Source organism: Plectropomus leopardus, chromosome 1 (assembly GCF_008729295.1).
Source record: "Plectropomus leopardus isolate mb chromosome 1, YSFRI_Pleo_2.0, whole genome shotgun sequence".
Lineage (NCBI taxonomy): Eukaryota > Metazoa > Chordata > Actinopteri > Perciformes > Serranidae > Plectropomus > Plectropomus leopardus.
Window position 1 is genome coordinate 27474059 of NC_056463.1, and position 21729 is coordinate 27495787.

At 39.1% G+C, this 21729-nt stretch overlaps 1 protein-coding gene and 1 long non-coding RNA gene across 2 annotated transcripts in view; one reads left to right on the top strand and one right to left on the bottom strand.

Moving 5' to 3' along the window:
- sema4bb (sema domain, immunoglobulin domain (Ig), transmembrane domain (TM) and short cytoplasmic domain, (semaphorin) 4Bb) overlaps positions 1-3107 on the top strand; it is a 54730-nt gene extending 51623 nt beyond the window's left edge. The window contains exon 15 of the mRNA XM_042512246.1: positions 63-3107. Within this exon, the coding sequence (XP_042368180.1) occupies positions 63-835 (773 nt within the window). The 3' untranslated portion in view covers positions 836-3107. The remainder of the gene's footprint in view (positions 1-62) is intronic.
- A 17064-nt stretch (positions 3108-20171) lies between these two features.
- On the bottom strand, positions 20172-21210 carry LOC121944015. Its single transcript, XR_006105890.1, has 2 exons — positions 21024-21210; positions 20172-20208 (listed from the first exon to the last, which is right to left on the bottom strand). It is a non-coding gene; the product is annotated as an uncharacterized LOC121944015 (long non-coding RNA).
- Positions 21211-21729: the final 519 nt, after the last annotated feature.

Sequence of the window (21729 nt, forward strand, 5' to 3'; positions counted from 1 at the left end):
TATTCCATAAAACAATATTGTTCTTTCTTTTGATTTTGTTTTTTTTTTTTTTAAATATATAGGTGGCTCCCAATGCCAGCTCATTACAATCCCAGCCAACACCTTCAGAGTCCTGCCCTGTAAACTGCGGTCCAACCTGGCACAGAGGAGGTGGCGTTACAGCGACAGCGCCAGCCAGTTCCTCTACGCTACTCCAGAGGGAAACCTGGTGGTGGTGGCACAGGCCGACAGGATGGAGACCTACGAGTGCTGGTCAGAAGAGGAGCGTTTCCGCCAGCTTTTGGCCAACTACTGTGTGAGGGCTGAGCCCCGCCAGGAAAGCACCACTCTGATTGGTCACTCCCGCACACCGCACATAGAGCAAGAGGAGACCATCATCCTGCCCGGCGAGTCTCGCTCTGAGCAGGTCCACACAAAGACGTACTGGAACGAACTGATTGTGGTGTGCGCCCTGCTGGCCTTCTCCCTGGTGGTGTTCTCCTTGTTCGTCATCTACAGGAACCGAGATCATATGAAGTCCATGCTGAAGCAGGGCGAGTGCCCTAACATGCAACAGAAGAAGCCGAGGATTGTGGGAAAACCTGCCGAGAGCTTGCCCCTAAACGGAAACACCATCCCCGTTTCCACTTCTGATCACAAGGGCTACCAGACGTTAAACGACAACTACATCTGCAGCACGCCCACCCACGAGTCCTCACCAGATAACAGCAAGAGCTTCTCCGAGGCGTCCGACAGGCGGCCGCTTAACGTGAAGGAGAGCCACGTGGAATACTCCCCGACCTGCCCCCGGCCCAGAGTGAGGCTCGGCTCCGAGATCAAAGACTCTATCGTATGAGAGCGCAGTATTCGCTAAAAAGATGCCACCCTGTATCTCCATGACGGATACAGGCCACCGAGCAAAGGAGAGGAGACCCTGACATCCCTCTACATCACAGCACACCTTTTATTTTAGTCATCTTTTGTTCTGTGATCAGTGCGGAGGGCATTTCGTTTAACCATTTCCACTCCGACGCCACAGGTTGGTCTGGTGTGCTGCATAGGGCGGGAAGGGGAAGCAGCGCAAAACTTCGGTATTAGCCAGGATCAACAAGCATGGCAGCTGCTGCGAAAAATTATAACATAGTCTTTGTTAGTCATTCTCATGGCCATTAATGTGTGAGTGTAGGGCTGGGCAATACGAGGAAGGAAAAAACAGATCTTCTTCTTCGGATATCAGTATTTATCACAGCATCTCTTTCGGTATGCAAGATCCAACATTAAAATGTCTAGTGATGTCCATCACGTGAAATAATAGATATAAATAAATAATGAATATTGATTGATTTCCCAGCCCTATCAGAGTATGTGTTACCCTCCACATGCTCTGCAGAAGATGGCTGCCACAGAGGCCACACTGTTATTATGCACGCTAGAACCAAGCTACAGCTAGGTGGTGACCAAGAGTTCAGGTTTCGGAGAATATTATACATTTATTGCATATTCGTTATGATCCACTCATTATGAAAGCAAGCACATTTGTTCCCTTTTGCTGAATAAATGTCATGACTGTATGAGGATAAAGAGGATGAAAGATGTGGGGAGAAGACGCCACACGCTGTTGGAACAACAATTAAAAGGACTGTAATGAAAGATGATGAAAAGATGTGATCATAAATTATGTTCCAGGGCCTAAATACTGACATTTACCTCCTGAATGTATGTTGTTGTTAAAAGATTACATTCACACATCACAGCACCATGGACAATCTAGGGAACCTGTTGCTCTACATCTCTGCTCATATGAGACAGCCCTGTTCTTCTGTATTGACCTGCAGGTATCATGATGGGCTCATAAATCGACGGCAGACACAGATGAACCTGTTTGTGAGGCGAATATGGAGAAAAAAGACCTGACATTATGTCAGTCAGCACAGACATTTCAAGCACAGAGAGCCAAGGAAAAAAATAGGGGACATCCACACCTTTCCCATCTTCAGGGCAGCACCAAAATCATCATGTGCACTGTGCCAAAAAAAAACAAAGAACTCTGTTGTCTTATCTAAATGCAATAGTGCCATCCTGTTATGACCACTCCCATGCTTTGTGTTAGCATTGATCACTGTCGAAAAGCACATGGTGACGGATCCAGAGGTGGGTTTCACAAAGTGGCACTAATAATAAACAAATGTGAAGTGCAACGTTGGAAATTTCTCTTAAGACTGTTAGCTCATAGCGGACTTTTAGGACTGTGTTGGGCAAAACGTTCGTGTGAAATCTGAACTGGGGCCAAAGGATATGGCATGGAGATGACTTTGTGTGAAAGCTTGTCTTGTGGTTGCCAGGTTAGAAAATTTTCCAGTTTTCCTTCAGCTGCCCTTAGAGGTTCAGTAGGTAACTTTTATTTAACCCCCCGCCCCCAACTTATTCTCATTTTTGCTGAAACTGTTACCATATCCTACAAGTAGTACATGAGACAGATAACCTGCGAAAAAATCAAGTTCCTCTTACTCGTCCTAGTGCTCCCAATGGTATTTGCAAGAATCAATTGTGCCTGAATGAAAACCGCCAATCAGAGCCAGGAGTCTCTAATGCATGTAAATTACTGCTTGTGTACACACTGCACTGCCAACAGCAACACACACAGCAAAGACACATAAACAGAAGAAGATAGACACCCAGAAACTTGCACTCACTTTCACAGAATAAGACTGACATCCTCTCTGGTATCCCTTTTCTACCAGATAAGCTCTGGTTCTTGAAACAGTTCCATTCACTGTGTAGCTATCTAACAAACCAGCCCATGTTTTCACTAGTTTTACACAGAATCATTGTTATCAAGGATTTGTAATCAACAGAGGGCTTTGCACAGTGCACAAAAGTATTCAGTAGTAGCAAAATCACAGATTACAGTGATTGCTTTACAACTTCTGCTCTGTTATTACAGATATTTGTTTTTAACCAAAAAAAAAAACCAAGCATGAATTAACTGCCTGCCCTTTTTTTGCTTGACAATTTCTCGCTTAGCATCACTGTTGCTGGTTTCTGCATCCTCTCATACCTGCAGAATATGACACACCCATTGATGTCGTCACGGTTTGCACAGATCAATGTAAACCTGCACTTTTTTGGTTCCAGCTGAGAACCAACTTTTCGGTTTATGAACCAATTTATTTGTGGTCGAAATTCTCTGAACATGCAATTCTGTGTTGATTAAAAAACTTTTATAGTTGGCATAATTTCAGTTCAGGCGGGTTGGATTCATGAAAATGCCATTAGGAGCACTATAAGGAGCTAGAGGACCATGAATATTTTTTATAGATTATCTTCCTTGTGTACTGCTGTCACAATATAGTGACACTTTCAGAAAATACTACAAAAAGTTTCATCTTGAAGCTTTTAAGGGGTAATCTGCCTTCTTAGTATACACTGAAACATGCAGGTACAACTAGTTTGAGATTATTTAGCTTGACGGGCGCTGACAACACAGACAGTTGCTGATAACTCAAAATAGAAAAACAAAAACAGAGCAACTTATGATAACTGTCGCTGTAGTGAAGATATAATGCTTCATGTTATCTTGTCCAGACTGCAGCTGCACTTTGTAGCCATGTAGTTGCACAGAGCGCTGTATTAGCTCAGTATAACCTTCCCCATCCAGCAAGTTACATTTAAACATACATGGCGATCCCCACACTCAGTCAGATGCCATTGCGACGTTTATGTGAAAGCACAAGTAATCAGGGTCTTGAATACTCACAGGTTTGCACGTCAGTAAAAATCAGAGTGTACTCTTAAGAAATGCAACTACTGACAGGCAGAGGGTGTGGCTGCTGAGAAAAAAAAAGATTTTTAAGAAATCCGTTATTACAGGGACCAGTGCAGTCATTACAAACACTCTTGCACCCACATTACTTAGACCTTTGAGACTTAACAAGCAGAACTTCCCAAAGATGTAGGAAAATGATGGTGTTGTGTAAATCTGAATGAGAAACATTTACACGGCCATAGGGACATTATGGCACCACATGTCTTAGAATACATCACCAATTCACTGTATTGATCAAGTAAGCCTACAGTATATATTCTAGTATCATACAGAGTAAACATTTTGCTATTTCCAACACTGAGCAGATGACAAAATGCTATGTAACTGCTACAAGTTGTCAAAGTAATTGCACAGCATACTGCGCAACAGTGGTCAGTGTTTCCTATGTTTTCTTTCGTTTTTGTTGTGTATATACAGTATCTGTGTTTAATATTGTGTGTTTTTCAAGGGACCTTGTGCAAGATGTGTTGTAGAGATAGTCTTGAAACTAGAGAGTGAACACTGCTGATATTTTGTTCTCATAGTGCTTTACTGCCTACTTCAGTGTACATTTTAGATCTTGCACAGAATACTGAACATTTCTCACCATGCTGTTAGTTAAGCACCTGGGCTTGTTTTTGTCAAGCATGTCAAAGCAGGAGTGTATCTGTGTTTATTGTCATGCCAAACTGAATTGGAGGGGTAGTTTGATGTTGCAGGACATATGCTTATTCACTTCCTTAATGAGAGTTAGATGAGAGGATTCATGTCTGCACCTTATACAGTATAAAATAATTGACATAGCTGCCGTGACGTTACTCATTGGTTTGTTGACCTTTGTTTTGAAGTCTTGAGTTTAGCATTTTGGCCAAGCGTGGGGAAACGTGTCATGCCCTCAATTATGTGTAAATTTAAGCCTTCATGAAATGCGTGAGTTGTATAAACATTTACCCCCAGCACGGGTGTTATGAAAGGGAAAATTAGCTATGAAGACCAAAATTATTTTTTACACCAGACTGTTTAATTTTGCTGTTAAGGCCGGCATTTTAAAGCCAGAAATAACTTCTTTTGTGCAACAATTTAATTCTGAATTTAATGTTGATGGAGTGAGCAAAAAAGGGGTAAAAAGCTAAAATCTTGCAACCATCTCGAGTAAAACCCCTACCCTGCAATTCAAACTTATATTGTGGATGAGTTATTTCTCAAAGTAATTAAATGTAGGTGATCTGTGATAACAGGAATCCATAGCAACGCTCAAAATCAAGTATGGCTAGGTTACAGGAACTATCACTTTCTTTAAATTTTTATTAATTATTTAAGAAACAATTATTTTATTCTACAAATAAAATATAAGTATCCAAAATGATTACAAAATTATTTCACCTCTTTGGTGAACATGATTGTCCTTCTCTCTGCAGTGTTGTGAGTGTTGATGATGTTGTATAGTGTCGACCCCTCTTTTGTGGATACTCCCTAAGCTAATACGCTGACGAAAATGGACACCTATCCCGCTGTCTTCCCAACAGTGGAGTCAACAGTAATACCACTTGGAGACACAAGGTTGGGGTAGAATTGAAAAGTTGAAAACGTATCGCTTTCTGCGTTTAACATGGGGGTCTATGGCGATTGACTCACTTCTAGAGCCAGCCTCTAGTGGTCATTAGCAGAACTGCAGTTTTGGGCACTTCCACATTGGCTTCATTTTTTTAGCCTTGAAGGTTGCTGATTGTCTGCATGCTAAATATGAAGCTAACAACAGCAGCCAATTATCTTAGCTTAACATAAAGACAGAATACAGGGCAATGGCTAGCCTGGCTCTTTCCAAAAGTTAGAAAAACCAACAACAAAAATAACGCCTTAGTATCTTGTCATGATCTTACAATTGTCAGGAAGTCTTTGCTCCCGCACTAAGAAGTAGTCTGGCACATAACTCCACATTAGGTCACAATGTGTCATTTTTACACTGTGGTTTTTGTACGTAGTTTAAAAAAAAGAAAAAAGAAAAAAAAGTACATAGTTATTAGTGAACTTTAGAGTGCTGGTAGGCAGATTTTGATACCTTTGGACAGAAGAGACTAGCTGTTTCCCTAATGTTTCTAGCCTTTGCGCTAAGCTAAGTGGTTGTTCTTCACTGTGACAGACATGATTGTTGTTGATCTTCTCATCTAACTCTTGCCAGGAAAACAAAAAGTATATTTCCCAAAAGGTCTACCTATTTCTTTAATCGTGTTTGCTGAGACTGACCAAATAAACAAGAGCATAACATTTGCCAATAGATGAATAACAAGAATAAATCCGACTGGAAAAGCCGCAGTGCAGAGCGTTGTTTGTCACCACAAACAATGACAACAGAGTTTCTAAACTACAAGATTTCTCTCTAGAGGCTGAATACCCTGCTTTCAGATGCTTGGTGCCAAACCTCACAACATATTTTTCAAAATGCCTTTAGATGTCAAGTTGTTCTGCCTTTAGCCACGTGCCACAGTGTACACTACCCAGCAGTGACCTCACCAACAGAGATGTGGTGAATGGCGTGATTGTAGCCCTCCGTGGGCGCACTTAACTCCACAACACGGGTCAACAGTAGTTTTACAGATTCACCCAAGCCACTGTTAACTTAACCTGCAAACAATAAGACTAGGAGCTGCTCAAAATCTTGTACCATTCTGCAGTCTTTGCTTGTGTCAGAAGTGATACTGTGCACATAGGAAACATCTTTGTGCAGAGATCAATATTTAAGAGTAATAATACTAAAGCTTAAGTTACAATACCATTTGACCTAAAAGTCAAAAATGGAAAAAAAAAGGTAAATACTCTGTCATAAATGCATATTTATTAATAATGTGCTTTTCATTAAAAAGCAAATAATACCATGGTGATTGATGCTTAATTTTGAGTGGCTCCTCAGTAATGCAACATACTGTACTGGACATGAATGTAGCCAACTATAACATTTTGTAGAACATCTACAGCAGTCTATTTTCCTAAAATGGCTTAAGTAGGCAATCCATCGCAACATCTTTTTAGAATTTTGTTCAAACAGTCATACTACAAAGAAATGGCACAATAGAAGTAATTAATCATTTGTGCTGCACGATGTAGTACTGCAGTAAGATGCAAGCACAGCTCCAAATCCTCCGTACTGGCTCCGCCATGAGACACAGCAACAGCTTTGCCTCAGCATACTGAACACCATAAGCTTAGTTGACTCAATAACTATTAGACAAATGTGGTCTTGCCTGCATGATTTCCTTTTTTATTTGTTGTGTATAAATAACATTGTGAACTGTATTTTTTGTATCATTGAGATTGTGACTGTTGTTTTTATTATATTGTACATAAAAAGCACTTTATTTTAATTTTTTAAGATAAATGAATAAAATACATGTTTTGACACATGCATGTGTGAGTCTGTTTCATGCTGCATGTTGCTGTTAAGTCCTGGACTTTTGCATAGAAGGCAAGGTTTTAAAAGACAAAGTCAAAATGGCTCACACACCAAACTTACTTCTTTTAAGTCTTTTTTTTTTTTTTTACTTACACTTAAAATGCCTTCAAAATTACTTCTGCCCTCTTCTTTGGAGTGTCGTTATCAAGCTAAATAATTGCCTCAGTAACTGCGAATTTTAGTGGTTCTTATAGTGAATAAAGTAATTGCTACTTTTAAAATTCAAATAAACTGATTGAGTACATTTACATTGAAATTAGGCTATTTTAACAAAAAGTTTGCAAAAAATATAACGAAACCATTTAATTTGGCAGTTCATATTATTTCTCTTTCTTTTTTCCAGCACTGATGTCATGCTTGCATCAAGCATGCAAACATCCCACCGTATTCATGCAGGTGTGTTGTGTGGTTATTATCACCTGACACTTGTCACTACCTACACCACTTTGTTGTATTGTCGATTTAATGTTTCCGTTTGTGTTTATTCGGGGGATTTAACTCACAGCGAGTGTGCCAGCTCTGTCTCCAGCTGATGAGAGAGCCTCTTCCTCGCAGCACTGACAATGGTGGCTGTGAGCGACGCTCGAGCTCCTCACACGCAGGAACAGTAAATACATTTTGCTGCACACTGGTCGTGGATACACAAAGTTTCGGAGGGCAGCTCTGCCATAAACATCAGCTGTGTAAATCAATACATACAGTTATTTTTGGACAGTGTGTGTAGCTGCCAACACAGTGATGAATGATGTTTACTCAGGCGGTACAGAGAGATGATGACACACGGACTCTGTGTCACAATGCTGCTCTGTTTGATCACACACTGTAAAATCTGACAAGTTGATTTTATTTACATTTAAAAAAAATGTAGCAAACCAATTGCCTTGAAAAATGTAAATAAATATTACTATCAGTCTTAATTTACTTTATATATAGTTGTTAAATTAACTTAAAATTTTGTCATATTTACTTAATTTTGTGAAGTTCCTGCAGCTGAAAAATGCCAAGTGTAATTAAATAATTCTAAGTTTAAGCAAATTCAGTAAACCAAGTTTTATGTGCTATATAGTATATCTGTATTCTACTGGTTACAAACTAGTCATTCATACTTGTACTTTCTTATACATGTTAACAAAATAGAAATTTTGTTTTTCTTTCCAGTTTCTCCCTGGGCCCTCCACAAGCTGTGTCCTCATCTCAAACCAGACTTCATCTCATTCTTGGGTAAAATCAACATCATAATTACTTGAATATGACCTGGCCAGAAAAGAGGTTACAACATCTGTCCATGCCTTTTCTCATAGTTCATCAGTACAGCTTTATAGACTATTTTTTCTGGAACACTAAAAAACATTCACATTGACCACTCCTGCAAACATGAAGTAAGTCTTCACCTCCTCCACCACATGTGTATCATTTGCACAAGACATCTGCAAATGCCGCGCCTGTTTTGAATGATTCACAATTTACCGTATTATACTAAGGACTCATTACAGATGCTCTCCTCTGAGAGAAGGAAAAATGTGTCATCTCTCGATGTTGTGTAATAACAGATGTTATCTGACCACCTGATGATCTACAGGCAATGGTAACGTGAAGTATCCAGAGTGAATGCAGTTTTTGAATGTAAATTTTGACCATCTGGCTTCATAAACAAATACCAGACACCAAACACCAATTTCATTCTCAGTGCACGAGAATATCAAAACCAGGTTTATCACTCATTGTTCACAGATTTTACACAGGCCGTTGAATGTAACAAATTAGCCTCCCATACTGCGTCCTGGGGCATTCTTCTTTGTAAAATCAACATCACTGTCTTCTCATAAAACCTTCATTCTTACATGCAAATTATTACATTTAAAAAGCTTCTATCAAAATCTGTTGCTTCAGGCACCCTACGTGTTTCCTAACTTCCCAATTCTCTTCTCAGTTTACACCAATAGTCACCCATATTATACTGACGAGACAGTGGATGAGTGGATCCAGATCTGCCTCATCTCGGCTCATTTGGTCTGGCTGAACTGTAGGTCAGGTGATTTAAAGTCCCAGGACATGATGGACATTGAGAGTGCAGGTGTGGAATAATGACAGGTTCTGAACCTGCTACACAATGAGTCTCATTCATGAATCATTAGTAAATTGATGATTCCCAGATTTGAAGATAAAACACTTTGGTGCTAAAAACCTACACCGGATTCATGAACACTGTGGAAAACTTTCTTCATGAATGCTAATCAATCATAAACTGACAAGGCTATTAATGTGCCGTCCTTATTTACACAAGCACTCCGAGTGTTCAGAGGCAGGTGTAGATTCTGTTAGTACCTATCATAGACCGTCTATGGTACCTATGAACAGATCAGAGATACTAAGATACTGATGAGTGCCAGCATACATGTAAATTTCCTTCTACTAACATTTCAAACACAAAGTCCTTCTGCTCACGTTTCACGAATGAGAGCCATTGAGTGCACACAAGAGATCCACACACAAGACAAATACAATGGAGAGCAGAGACAGAAGAGGACGGAGGAGATGGAGTTGATAACACCGTCACTCAGTCGCTCTCCTCAGCGTAGCTCGCTTGGCCTTGGCATGATATTGCATATTTTTTTGTGATAAGCAATCTTAATGAGAGCAACTGCTGATTTTCTGAATTTGTTTGGGACTGTTTAAATAAAGATGAATTGTGACTTCTTGGCGAATGTGGTTAGCATTCATTTCTGCCGTTGAAAAGGGCAGGCTAGACCAGAAGCTACACAGAGAGTGAGCAATATTATTTTTTATTTATTCCCCCCTTTTTTCAGATCTGTTTCCCCAAAGCAAAAATTTAATCATGGACATTCAGAGTGGTCATTTTCTGCTTGCAATATCTTTCTTCTTGACTTCTTTCCTTGCTTGTGTACCAAAGAAAAATATTTATCACATGTAAAAATTGGCAAATGATGTATCTTACTAGGATAACAGTGGGACATGCCTGACTAACAGGAGATCAATAAATTTGAAAAAAAAAAACCCACTGAAAATGTGTAAAAGCAAAATGTGTCATGCCATTAGCATACAACTGGACAATAAATTAATTTTTGATCCAGCTTTTTTTGAGATTTCAATCACATTTTGCTGCCTTTATTCGGAAAGTAAAGTTTTCCTGTTCTTAAAGAAAGAATGAAAGACATGTTTTTGGTCCTTTTAAATTCTTGAACAGCGTTACCAAGATAACCCCCAATAAAGCGCAGACTGTCTAGACAAATAATCATAGCATTGCTTAAAAAAGATTACACAATCATTTCTAAAGGCATGATGTAACTCTTTGTCTTTGCCAATATAATTAGGTTAATGTGCTTGTAACTGAACAAAGTAAGTAAATTTAGGTATATTAGGTTTTCTATATATTTTCTTTGTGTCCACACGGGTTTATGTAAAGTCACAATTCATGTCCTATTGTTAAAATATAGGGCATAATTTAATTCATTACCTTTGTTAGTAATACCAGTAAATTGCCAGCAGGTGTCAGCATCGCTACTTGAACGCACGTACAGGTCGAGTCACAGTCTCGCGGGAGTAAACTCGATTTAGAAACAAAGCTGAAAACACTGTGGTTTTGTCGACCCTATAAAGCGACACTTTTCGCATTTTTTTCAGATAAGCTGGTAATATTTGTAGGTTGCAGTGTACGAGGATAATGTTTATGCATTACTTTAGCATCACTGCATTGTTTACCATATAAGTTTGATTAGTTTGCAAGTTAGCAAACTAGTGGTAGGACATGGCAGTTAGCCTTGACAGACTTAGCTAGCATGTGTGATTCATTTTGAAGAAATATGATGGCACATTGAGGAAATATGGTATCATACTGAGCCAAGCCTTTTTGTATTGGGATGCAAGACATTAACAGTGAGAGTGGAGCCGGTAGCCGCGTTGCTGTTTTTAGCTTAGCTGCCTCAGTATGGCTAGCTATCTAGCTAACCTCGGCGGGGTGCTTCAAGACTGTGTACAACTACGTGACGCAGATGTGGCGCGGAGACGAAGACCCTTTTAAACCTGGCCCGGGATGTTAAACAGACGCTCGCCCGGCAGGGACTCCGAGGTTGACCTGTCCTCTTCCTTCTCTGGAGACAGGGAGGCACCTGGAGGCGGCTGACACTGCAGCTCCGTGCAGGTGAGGGTCCTTCCTACTCACCCCGGCAACTCAAGAGAGACACACAGTATACAACAGTCTGCTACAGTTAACAGACTCTTATTTTACTGGAAACACACAAATAATTATAATTATTGTAATTGTAATTGAGAAACTTTCTGTTGCTAGGCAACAGCTGTTACTTCCAGGTTGCGGAACTACTTGTGTCGGCGGAGTGAAAAAAAAAATTGGATGAACAAACACATCATAATGTGTTGTCTATAATTACTGAAAACTAAAATCAGACGTTTGTTGAATTGTTGTATAAAAGCAACATCACACTCGAGGTCATGCGGTTGTACTGTATATCATAACGGCTGTGATTATCTTCGGTACAACTTCCTCTGGTGTGATTTTGCATCAGATTGAGCCTGTGTGACATCATTAACCGTAATTTCAGTAATGGCCAAATTTTACTGGGACCTCATGAGTCTGACGACACAGTCAGTACACATTTTTCATGCTGTATGCCAGTATACACAGATCAAATGAGGAGATGTGTTGTAGCCTACAAGATGGGGACATGTCTTATCTTCCAAGTTAAATAGGCAATTTATTCAGTGTCTTTAGTTAACAATATGCTGATAATAAATGTCTTTTCCAGAGGTTAGTGATTTTTTTTTTTGATAGGAGCTTGTTTGAAACACCAGCCAGAAGTAATAATACTAATATAAATAAGTAGACACATAGATATGAATTTGATATGAACTGCTTTGAGATTGGGCTGTTTATCAAAATCTACAAAACCAACACTGATAACATTAAATATAAATGGGCACACATAGAAGTTAAAGCAGATAAGGCCATGCATCACCTGGGTTTAATTATGTCTCATAAAGACACTTAATGAAAGTCTGTTTATCCAGTTTTAAATGTGAAACGCCCATCCACATTTCCCATTTACCAAAGTAGTGTTGAATCCTTGTGAGCATATCCAAAAACACTGTCAAATTGTACATCAAGGTTAGTTTCTATCTTGTTTTTGATTACCAGTGTACAACTATATAGCCCTTATTCGCAACTCAAGCCTGAGGAAATGTGAAATTACAACAAAAAGCACATCCACTGGAATCTGCTGGATGTGTTTGCATCAGGACATGTAATCACATCTTATTTCACCATATGAGAAAGTGCCTGTTCGTGGTCCATGCCAACATAGACCCCACAGTCAGTATCTGCTAAGCCTCAGACCCAAAACCAGCCTCAGCATGGACCAAATGCAAGAAACTGTTCTGAGACATGACAGTGCACTGTGAATAAATTTCACCTTATTGAAGTCCTAACACCCTTGCTGAGAGAGATCAGCCGCCAGCAGGAATAATAGTTCTCTTCCCTCACAGACTGCCCTTGTGTGTGAAAGCTCTGAGCTGACTGTGCAGCAGACTCTCATCCAACATCTTTCCTCACAATGACTCGGGGTTAATAAAAACAAAAAGATCTTTTTTCCTCACACTTTCAGCCCATGTCCGTCTTCTATTCTTCCGAATCCAGCTAAATCTTAACGTATTCTCTCTCTTTTGATGCTCTGTGACAGATCCATTTACTTTCAACACCAGCCGCTCATCTGCTGTCACCGGCCATTTGATGAAGAGCAAAGACGGTAATTTGCTATTCATTATTAACAAATCACTGTGCTGTGAAAAGTGCCTTTTGTTTGCCTCAGCCTTGAAAACAATTACAGCCAGCTTGCATTTCAGCTGTGATTGCATTGCATATTTCATGGCAACGCTTCGTTGATGGTGAAATTGAAAAGCAGATTTAGTTTTCACAGTCAATGAAGGGAGCTAGAAGATCTTTTAAATCAGTCCAAACACAACTTCCTAGGTCACACACCATCTCATCTCTCATCAGAATTGGGTATTCACATAATCGTTAATATTGTTGAATGGATGATGATTTTTAACTCTTCTGGTAACAACCCAAAACATCTCCTGAACTTCATCCAGAAATAGATTTGACATGTTTTCCTCTTGTCTTATTCAGTCTGGTTGGGCCTTACACTAATCATGATTTATGTGGTTTTGGATTGTATTTTCATTTTCGATTACTAATTTCCCCCATGTTTATTAATGGGGGAATCATTAAGCTCCAAAGATCAGCAATCAATTTCACTTTTCACGAGGACAAATACATGCATGCATCAAACTGCACATGTGAAAATGCATGCATTCTTTACATGCATGCACACATACACTTGCATGTGTGCATGCATGCAGAACTTTTTTGTATGTGCTGTCCAAAAGCTTAGCTGACTCTCCAGTTCAGAAAATTACATACAGCCGTCTGATGGTAATGATGGATTACCATCATAAGAACCATGTAGTCATGTGTGCAAGGGTTAAGAGGTGCAAGAGCGTTAAAAATAGCAAAGCAAAGCAGGAAAAGTCCATTTTGTCCATTCCTCCACAAACACTATTGTAGGTTACTTCAGTCATTATGTCCTTCAAAGCATTTTATGAATTTTCTCTACTGTTCTATTAAACTTTTAGTGTCAACATAGATTTATATAGACATATGATAATAAAATTACAATCATATTATTAAATATTTACAGGCATTATAAATTTAATTAGCACTGGGTGAAGCTTAGTCAAAGTGCAGCAGCGTGAGACATGCCTTAGGAGAACTGCAGCAATCTAATAGTTTATAGCTGATGTATGTACCTCCTCCCCATCATTATTTATAGTGGTAGTATGACTACAAAGAGAGTTTCTGTGATAAGACATTGCGTACACACTGCAGCCATCAGCCACTTCCATTTTATAACATCCATCATTCATTATGCAGTCATTGTCTAAGCGGTTGCAGCAGTGTCAAAGATTTATTCTTTTCAGAAAACAAGTGTTATTAAAACACTGTACTGCCCTCACCCTCAGCATAATGAATCAAGAAGAGTACCTGCCAGTGGCTGTATTTATCTACCCCATGATGAACATGATAGGTAAGTCTGGCTTTATTAGATATTTTAAAGTATAGGCTAAATTTCATTGAGATGGTGATAAATTGGGATGAAATGTGATAGTGTAGTTTTCAGGCCTGTCAGCAGAAGAAAATGTTGACATTGTGTGTTTGTGCAAACCATGTATGCATTGCACTTTTCATATGTATCATATCAACATTTCAAAGGCGATATAGTTCTGATCACATGTATGTGAGCTGACTGACATCGGGATGTGGAGGAGATGGTGATTAGTTTGGCAGCTAGGCGAGATGGCTGCCAAGCAAAAAACAGACCGTTATTTGACAACAAAACCGAGTGTTTTCATGCTTCTGTGCCAGCGACAGCCGTGGCCAGAGGAATTATGTTTTTTCGTTGTCTGTCCCATTTTTGTGAACGCGATATATCGAAAACGCCTATAGGGAATTGCTTCAAATTGGCACAAGCGTCAACTTAGACTCAACAAAGGTTAACTTTGCTGTGAACTCACAAAACATGTTTTGTCAGTAAGTCAAATGTTGATTATATTACAAAATCCCATGCAAATGTCTAAACAGGATAAACTGATGGTGGGATCACAATTTATATCCAAAAGGTCAATTTCACTGTGACATCATCATGTTTAGCAAAACCCCTTTTCTGGCCATTGTGCATAACTCAGGATCAGAAGGAGAAACATTTGGTCAGACATTGAAGTGGTGACTCTAATCTTGATTGTCCACCTTGAAACTGTACCAATTGTGTAGCTCATGTGCAGACATGGATGTAAATTGTAACTACAACTTGACCGGTTTGCTGAGCCATATTTACCCCTCTAAATAACAAGTCCTTCTCACAGCAACAATCTGGAGGAGGTATAATGTGGAGAAATGGGGTTTTGGCCACTCTCACAGAGTATTTGGTTAGCCCAGGTGACAAAAGTTAGGTTTCATAACACTAGACATCCAGAAACTAACTCCTGAGGTCTTGCATGCGACCATGGCGCTGTACGCTGTTGACTGCAGACTTTGTAATGAGGGGGTAGCATGTCTGGACCAGATCTTGTGCTGTGAAGTGGTGGATCGTGGAGAGAACAGTGAGATTAGTCAGTTTTTCTGGCTCACTAAGCTCTGAGCACTGTGTGTTTCACCATCACTACATCAGAGCAAGACGAGGCAGGAGCACTGAAAGCCTGCCAGTGGGACATCTAACCTGTGGATGTGTACACATTTTCACCAATGCATTTTCAATAGATAACCGAAGATCCAATCGACTGTCGCACAATGCAGCAACAAGTTTTAAATGCAACGTATTTTAGGTAATGTCAGACATGTTTTAGGGTTTTTACAAACATATTTTAAACAGTACCCAAAATAATATATATTCAAAACTTTCTGTTAATTCCAAAACATCTCCATGCCTGGAAAAAACAGTTTGGCTGTTGTTGGTTTGTTAGTTCTGGCCTACTGCACAAACATAGCGGTGAAACATGGCAGACTCCGTGGACACGGACCGGACACACTCCCTCTGTAGATATTAACAGCTGGTTCTAAGGCTATAAAAACACTACCATCCTCATTTTCAGGTGATTATACACTGAAAGCAACATACTCTTTATATTATATTTCATTTCCGCCAACATATCCCTCTAAATCCTACACACTGGACCTGTAAGTGTAGTGTATGAATGAGACTGGACTAAATCAGTAACCATTAGTATTTAGCACGTTCCATCAGTCCCACACATTTCTCTGATGCTTCTTTGGCCCTTATTGTGGATAGACATGGACGTCTTCTGTTAATACCGTATATAAAAAATGTATCATTACCTGTTTTTGGATTAAATGATGGTGTTGTCTTTTCTGCGGGTAATTTGACACAAATTTAACACATCTAAAAACACGCAGCTGTAGTACATTGTTGTCCATTCTCTCCCCAATTTGTACTTTGACATCCGACTATTTAACATCATAAATAGCAGAGCAACAGCTCTGCTGCAACAATGCTTTTCACCCAAATCCCCCTATTTCAATAAATTCAGATGAGAAAGCATAAAGATGAGGCCTCTGGTATGAATTTAATTAGACGAGCTGACTCCTGTCTTTTTTTTGCATTCTGCATCTCTCATTACCACCGAGCTCCTCTTGGTCTGTTTTAAGAGAACTTGCCAAAACCCACAGTCAGTCTGTTGGGCCTTATGCTTGAATTTAAGTGAGATCTCCCCAAAGCTGTAGGCAGACTATCATGAATGATAGCGAATAAGGTTTGAATTGTCTGGAAATTTAAGCAGCTTGCTGATTCTGCATTTGTTCCTCATCACTATTCAGCTCTTCAGCTATTTTCCCTGCTATCTGAGATGGAAAAAAGCTAAACTGGTGACTTAATTATATGCCCTGTAATTTGAGAACAGAAGATATAAACTCTCTGGATTTCAGTAAGTAGGCACAGCTTATTGACTATAAATAGGCTGAGCTGTAGCTTAGTGAACACTATAAAATATCAGCAATATGCTTTTTGTGCTTTTATTGGAAAATGACAGTCATAGTACAAGCAGGACATGTGTTTGTTTCATTTCAGTAGAATGAAAAACATGTCAATCAAAAGCCTTTTTGTTCAATACCCTTAAATCCCAAACTGACACATAGCACTTAATTAAGCAAAGACAGGATATAATAGACCATAGCCAATTTATCGGCTTTACCAATCTGATAAATCCAATGTGCACTAGTAAGCTGTGTGCTTACTAGAAAAAACATACCTGGGTCTGTGCTTCCACCTAGTGGTCGGACTTAAGCACAGTATAATTCTGTCTGCTTGGCACGCTTGGTTTAATTACAGTAAATTTGGCAGACTCCAGTGTTACACAACACGAAGGAAAGAGACAGAACACATATGTATCCTTTCCTTAACCACAAGTTGAGTGGGCAGGATGTTATATTTTGAGATATTTATGGAAAATAGGACTTCTATAGAGAGATTTTCTGTAACACTAACAATGATGTGTAACCATTTACTGTGGATCCTAACCTTCTTTCTTGAGGGACCCCCTTTTTTCTCAGAGTGAACTTACAGTCCCTGACTAAATGAAATATTTTATGGGTATTTCCTATTAGACTGAATGTATAACAATTTAACAACATAACAACAACAGTAAAGACCAACTGATATATAATGGCGGGATCCCCGCAGAACCTTAAAAAGTCTCAAAAGGCATTGAATCGATTAATCTAAAAGGCTTTGACTGGCATTAAAACCCCCAAATTAATCTTTCAGAAGTCTTAAAAATGCCCAAACATGGAAGGTGGTACTTTGATGAATTTTTTTTGCTGACATTGCATTGCAAAGGCTCAAAATAATGGGTAACTTTAAAAAAACAAAAAAAAACCCTAATGTCTCTTGCACTAACATCACCAAAGAGTCATGTTTTATGTTACAATAACTACTTGGGAAATAAAATAAAACTTCCCCTAACCTAAGTATTGATATGGGTACGTTTTTCCCAAGAGTACACACTTAATAGGCTTCTTTTTGACAAATTCTGTGTCTTTTTCTCCCTGAGCTTTGACCATTGTTTTATTAGCTCTTTAGTTGTTTTAACTGCATATGTTACAAATGAAAGACAAGGCCGTTTATTAGTGAGTAACAGCTCTGTGAATATAGATTGTGTTCAGGTCTTTACCAATTATTCTGTAAAAAAAAATTTTAAAGTTTAAAAGTTAAAGTTTTTATCTTGAATAAAAATTTAAACTTTAAAAATAACAATTTCGTTTAGTTTTCTACTCAGAAATTAATTAAATCCTTAGATAAAGGCCTACTGTATTTATTAAAAACGTTTTCTTACACTCCTTAAAATCATGAAGTTTTGGCGACCCCTAGTGGAGGTCTAGATCCCCAAGTTGGGGACCAGTAGTGAGGGGAATACTGCTGAACGTGGCCATGTAGCATGAGGCATATCAGAATTTGTGAAAGTTGCATAATGATCATAAATCAAGCAACCAATAAGCAACAGCACAACAGTAATTTCGAAAAAAAAATCAGGGTACACTGAAGAGGGAAAAACGCCTGTGACAAGACACTGATGCTGCTGCACGTTAAAGTTTGGCATGTTCTCACTGTACCTGAGTTTCCTCTCAGGAGACTAAACTTTATTAGGCTGGTTGCACATTGCAGAGCCTGAAACACTATTGATAGAAAGAGGCCACACGCACACTGTACCGTACCTGCTGCACACACATGAAGACTTTTTATTCTCCGAGGTCATCATGTTGACAGTATCCTGTCACAGGTTTGCTGAGAGAAAGTGCAGTAGCTATAACTATCATTATGATTATTCGTTGCCTAATTTGTCTAAATATGTGGATTCTTCAAAGTAACTTTAGGAAAATTTTAATTTTTCAGTAATAATAGGAGGTACTATTAGTGGAGTAGTAGCAGTCTTTTAGCATTTTAACTTGTTTGACATTACAAAGGCAGTCTTTTGTTATCTAGGCTGTCTGTTCAGCAAATGCTATTTTTAGATTGAACTCTTTACACACCAGAGGTTTACCTGGTCTCAAGGGCCTGAGAGAAATTATATTGTCTGTTATTCACCCTTTATTTGTATACTTTTTCAAGTTAGAAATAATGCATTTTTAGTTAAACAGATTTCTGTTAGAAACAGAATCAGAACATAAAGTAAAATTCTCCATATACGGGAATACACAGACATAATTCAGAGTTTATTTACTGATGGTTCTTCCTCCTGCCCGCTATATTACATTTGTCTATAAACTGCATCTCAATGTGTTGTCATTAAAAAAGATGCAACAAGAATGAACAAGTAAACATCAGCCCTTCTACAACGAATTTACATATCTTGTGGAAGTATTACACAAACTATTTTCAACACCAGCAATCAGAATAACTCAAGCAAGCATGAACTAAAAAGATACACTTTATTTGAAACCAGCAGGGGACATTTTTGTACAAAAATACACAACTGTTACGCAGATGCTTTGTGTCAAGAATTGTTCATCTCTCTCCCGCTGCTTACACCACTGATGCTCCTCTGCATGCAGCACCAATGTGGGACAACCTATAACTTGCTCAGACATAATTTCACCAAGTAAAAATAACAAATCCAACAAGTAATGTCATTTGCCATAGGGAAGAATGTAGGGTCCTAGATTCTCGAGGCTAGACAAAAATGACAGATCCAATTTCATAAATATCAGGAAGAATGCTGAACATGGGATGTTATTGAAGCACTGAGTTGAATTTGTCTCCGACTTCATCCTTTACTTGGACTTCGTGTCTTCTTTTGTCCCATCTGACTTTTTCTGCTTCTGTTGCATTATCTCGGCATCCCTTTGGGAGAGGGGGACATTTATAGAGAAAAATAGACTTGGTTAGGGAAAACTCTATTGTTACACACATGTGGAGCACACATTAGGTGCACCCAACATTTGCACACTTGTGACATCAATTATTATTTAACAGAATACATTTAGAATATAATAGATTTTGAAACAAAAGAAAAACTTTTGGACTGTTTTTTTTTTTTGCAACACTAGTAAAATCGTAAGCTAAAAGCTCAGTAACTGTCTAAGTGAGATTTCAGGAATTTATTTATGTGATGAAAAATATATAAATGTATGATCAGCTAGGAGTGAAATGGTACAGAGTCCTATATTCAAGCCAAGACAGACTTGGGTAAAAAAACAGACTTATTATGGTGCTGCAAACATTCATTGTATTTGTGTGCATCCAGTTTGTTAAATCTCTACAGACCTACCTTTGCTTCCGAGCAGCAGCAGACAGCCCATCATCAACCCTCTTCCCTTTGCCATGTTCATTCTGTTTTTTGGCGTTCTTCGCACGTGCAAGCTCACGCTGGTTTCCTCCTGCATGTCAGACAAAAGGGAAAAAAACACCAATGCTTAAAAAAATGTAACATTAATGACGAACACAACAGGCATGCGAGCTACACCCTTAAAAACATCTCCGTTGCTCTCGCACACAAAAGAAGAAAAAACAGGAAGCACTAACAATTTAAAAGGCATTTTCTAAGTGCACACAGGCCATCATTTTAAATAACAAACGCCCCGTTCACATTAAGCACGGATTGTTATGTTGGAGAAAAAAAGAAAAGTGGTGCAAAATGTGAAAGCAGCCGACGTGGCAGAGGGGCGCTCCAGAGCAGCTTCATGCCAGAACAACAGCACAGAGGGCAGCAAAGCGTCCTCCATCGTGTTATTGTCCAGCCAGTCGAGTAATTACAGAGAGGAAAAAGAAAATGATTCCATTATGTCTGACACCAGCCGCTGCTACCAGCCGCGTCAATATCTGGGTTAAATACCCGCTTTCTGTCACTGCTATCAATGGCTGTACAACAGGCCGAGGTTCCGACTAACAGCTGGACCAACGACGCCATTAGCATAGCGATGTTGACAATCGTTCAACGAAAATCATTACCCTAAAATAGTCGTTGAACACATGTTGTTGCATAAACCCATCTACGCCATTTTAGCCTACAAGGACGGCACATTTATTGTTGTGTATGATTTATAATCCAAGGTGACCACACAAATATGAAACACTGTTCCGTCCATGTCAGCAAATAGACGGAACCCAGGTCGGCGGTGGCCGAGGCTAACGAGTGGTAAAAACAATGAGCACAGACTAACATGCAATCCAATAAGTTACACAAATGCCTTACAGTCAAAATATATGTCGATACCCACTGGTCATTTTAGTAATCGCCGCTTCTTTCACCCCAAATCCAAATAGTTCAGCTCAGCCAAAGGGCCGTCGGTTCCCTTCTTGTCGCTCCAGTCGCAGCGTTTCTGCTTTCGTTGCGCCTCTGGCTGCCAAATATGCGCGAGACTTCCGTGCGAGAACCAGAACATTCCATCTCGCACCCATATTGCACTGCGCATGCGCCAAGCAATAGCCTGTTTAGGAATTAAGATTACAAAACGTGAAAAAGATCAAACCACGATTACAGAAGACAAACAAAGACCAGGGAGGCGATCAGATCATTTAAACACCATGTTCTTTGTAAAAGTTTTTACGTAAAAAGGCATGTGTTCAAATATCTAATTCTATTAAAATCTATTTGGTTTAGATTTTGTCCTAAATCTCTAATTTAAGGTCCACACATAAGATAAATTACCACCTATACAATTATATTTCACAATATATGCAACATGTGGGCTGAGAACACAATGAAATAAAACACATTGCAAGAATAAAGTGCTGTTACTTCAAATTTTGTAAAAAAAAAAATCACTGCATCCTAAAAAAAGCACATTATTGCTTCAAGATCAGTGACATAAGAACACTGCAAAGGCATAGCATGTTAATAGGCCAAATAATACAAACAAGGCAATACATTTGTAGCTGAAGAGCAGGAAGCAGCACTT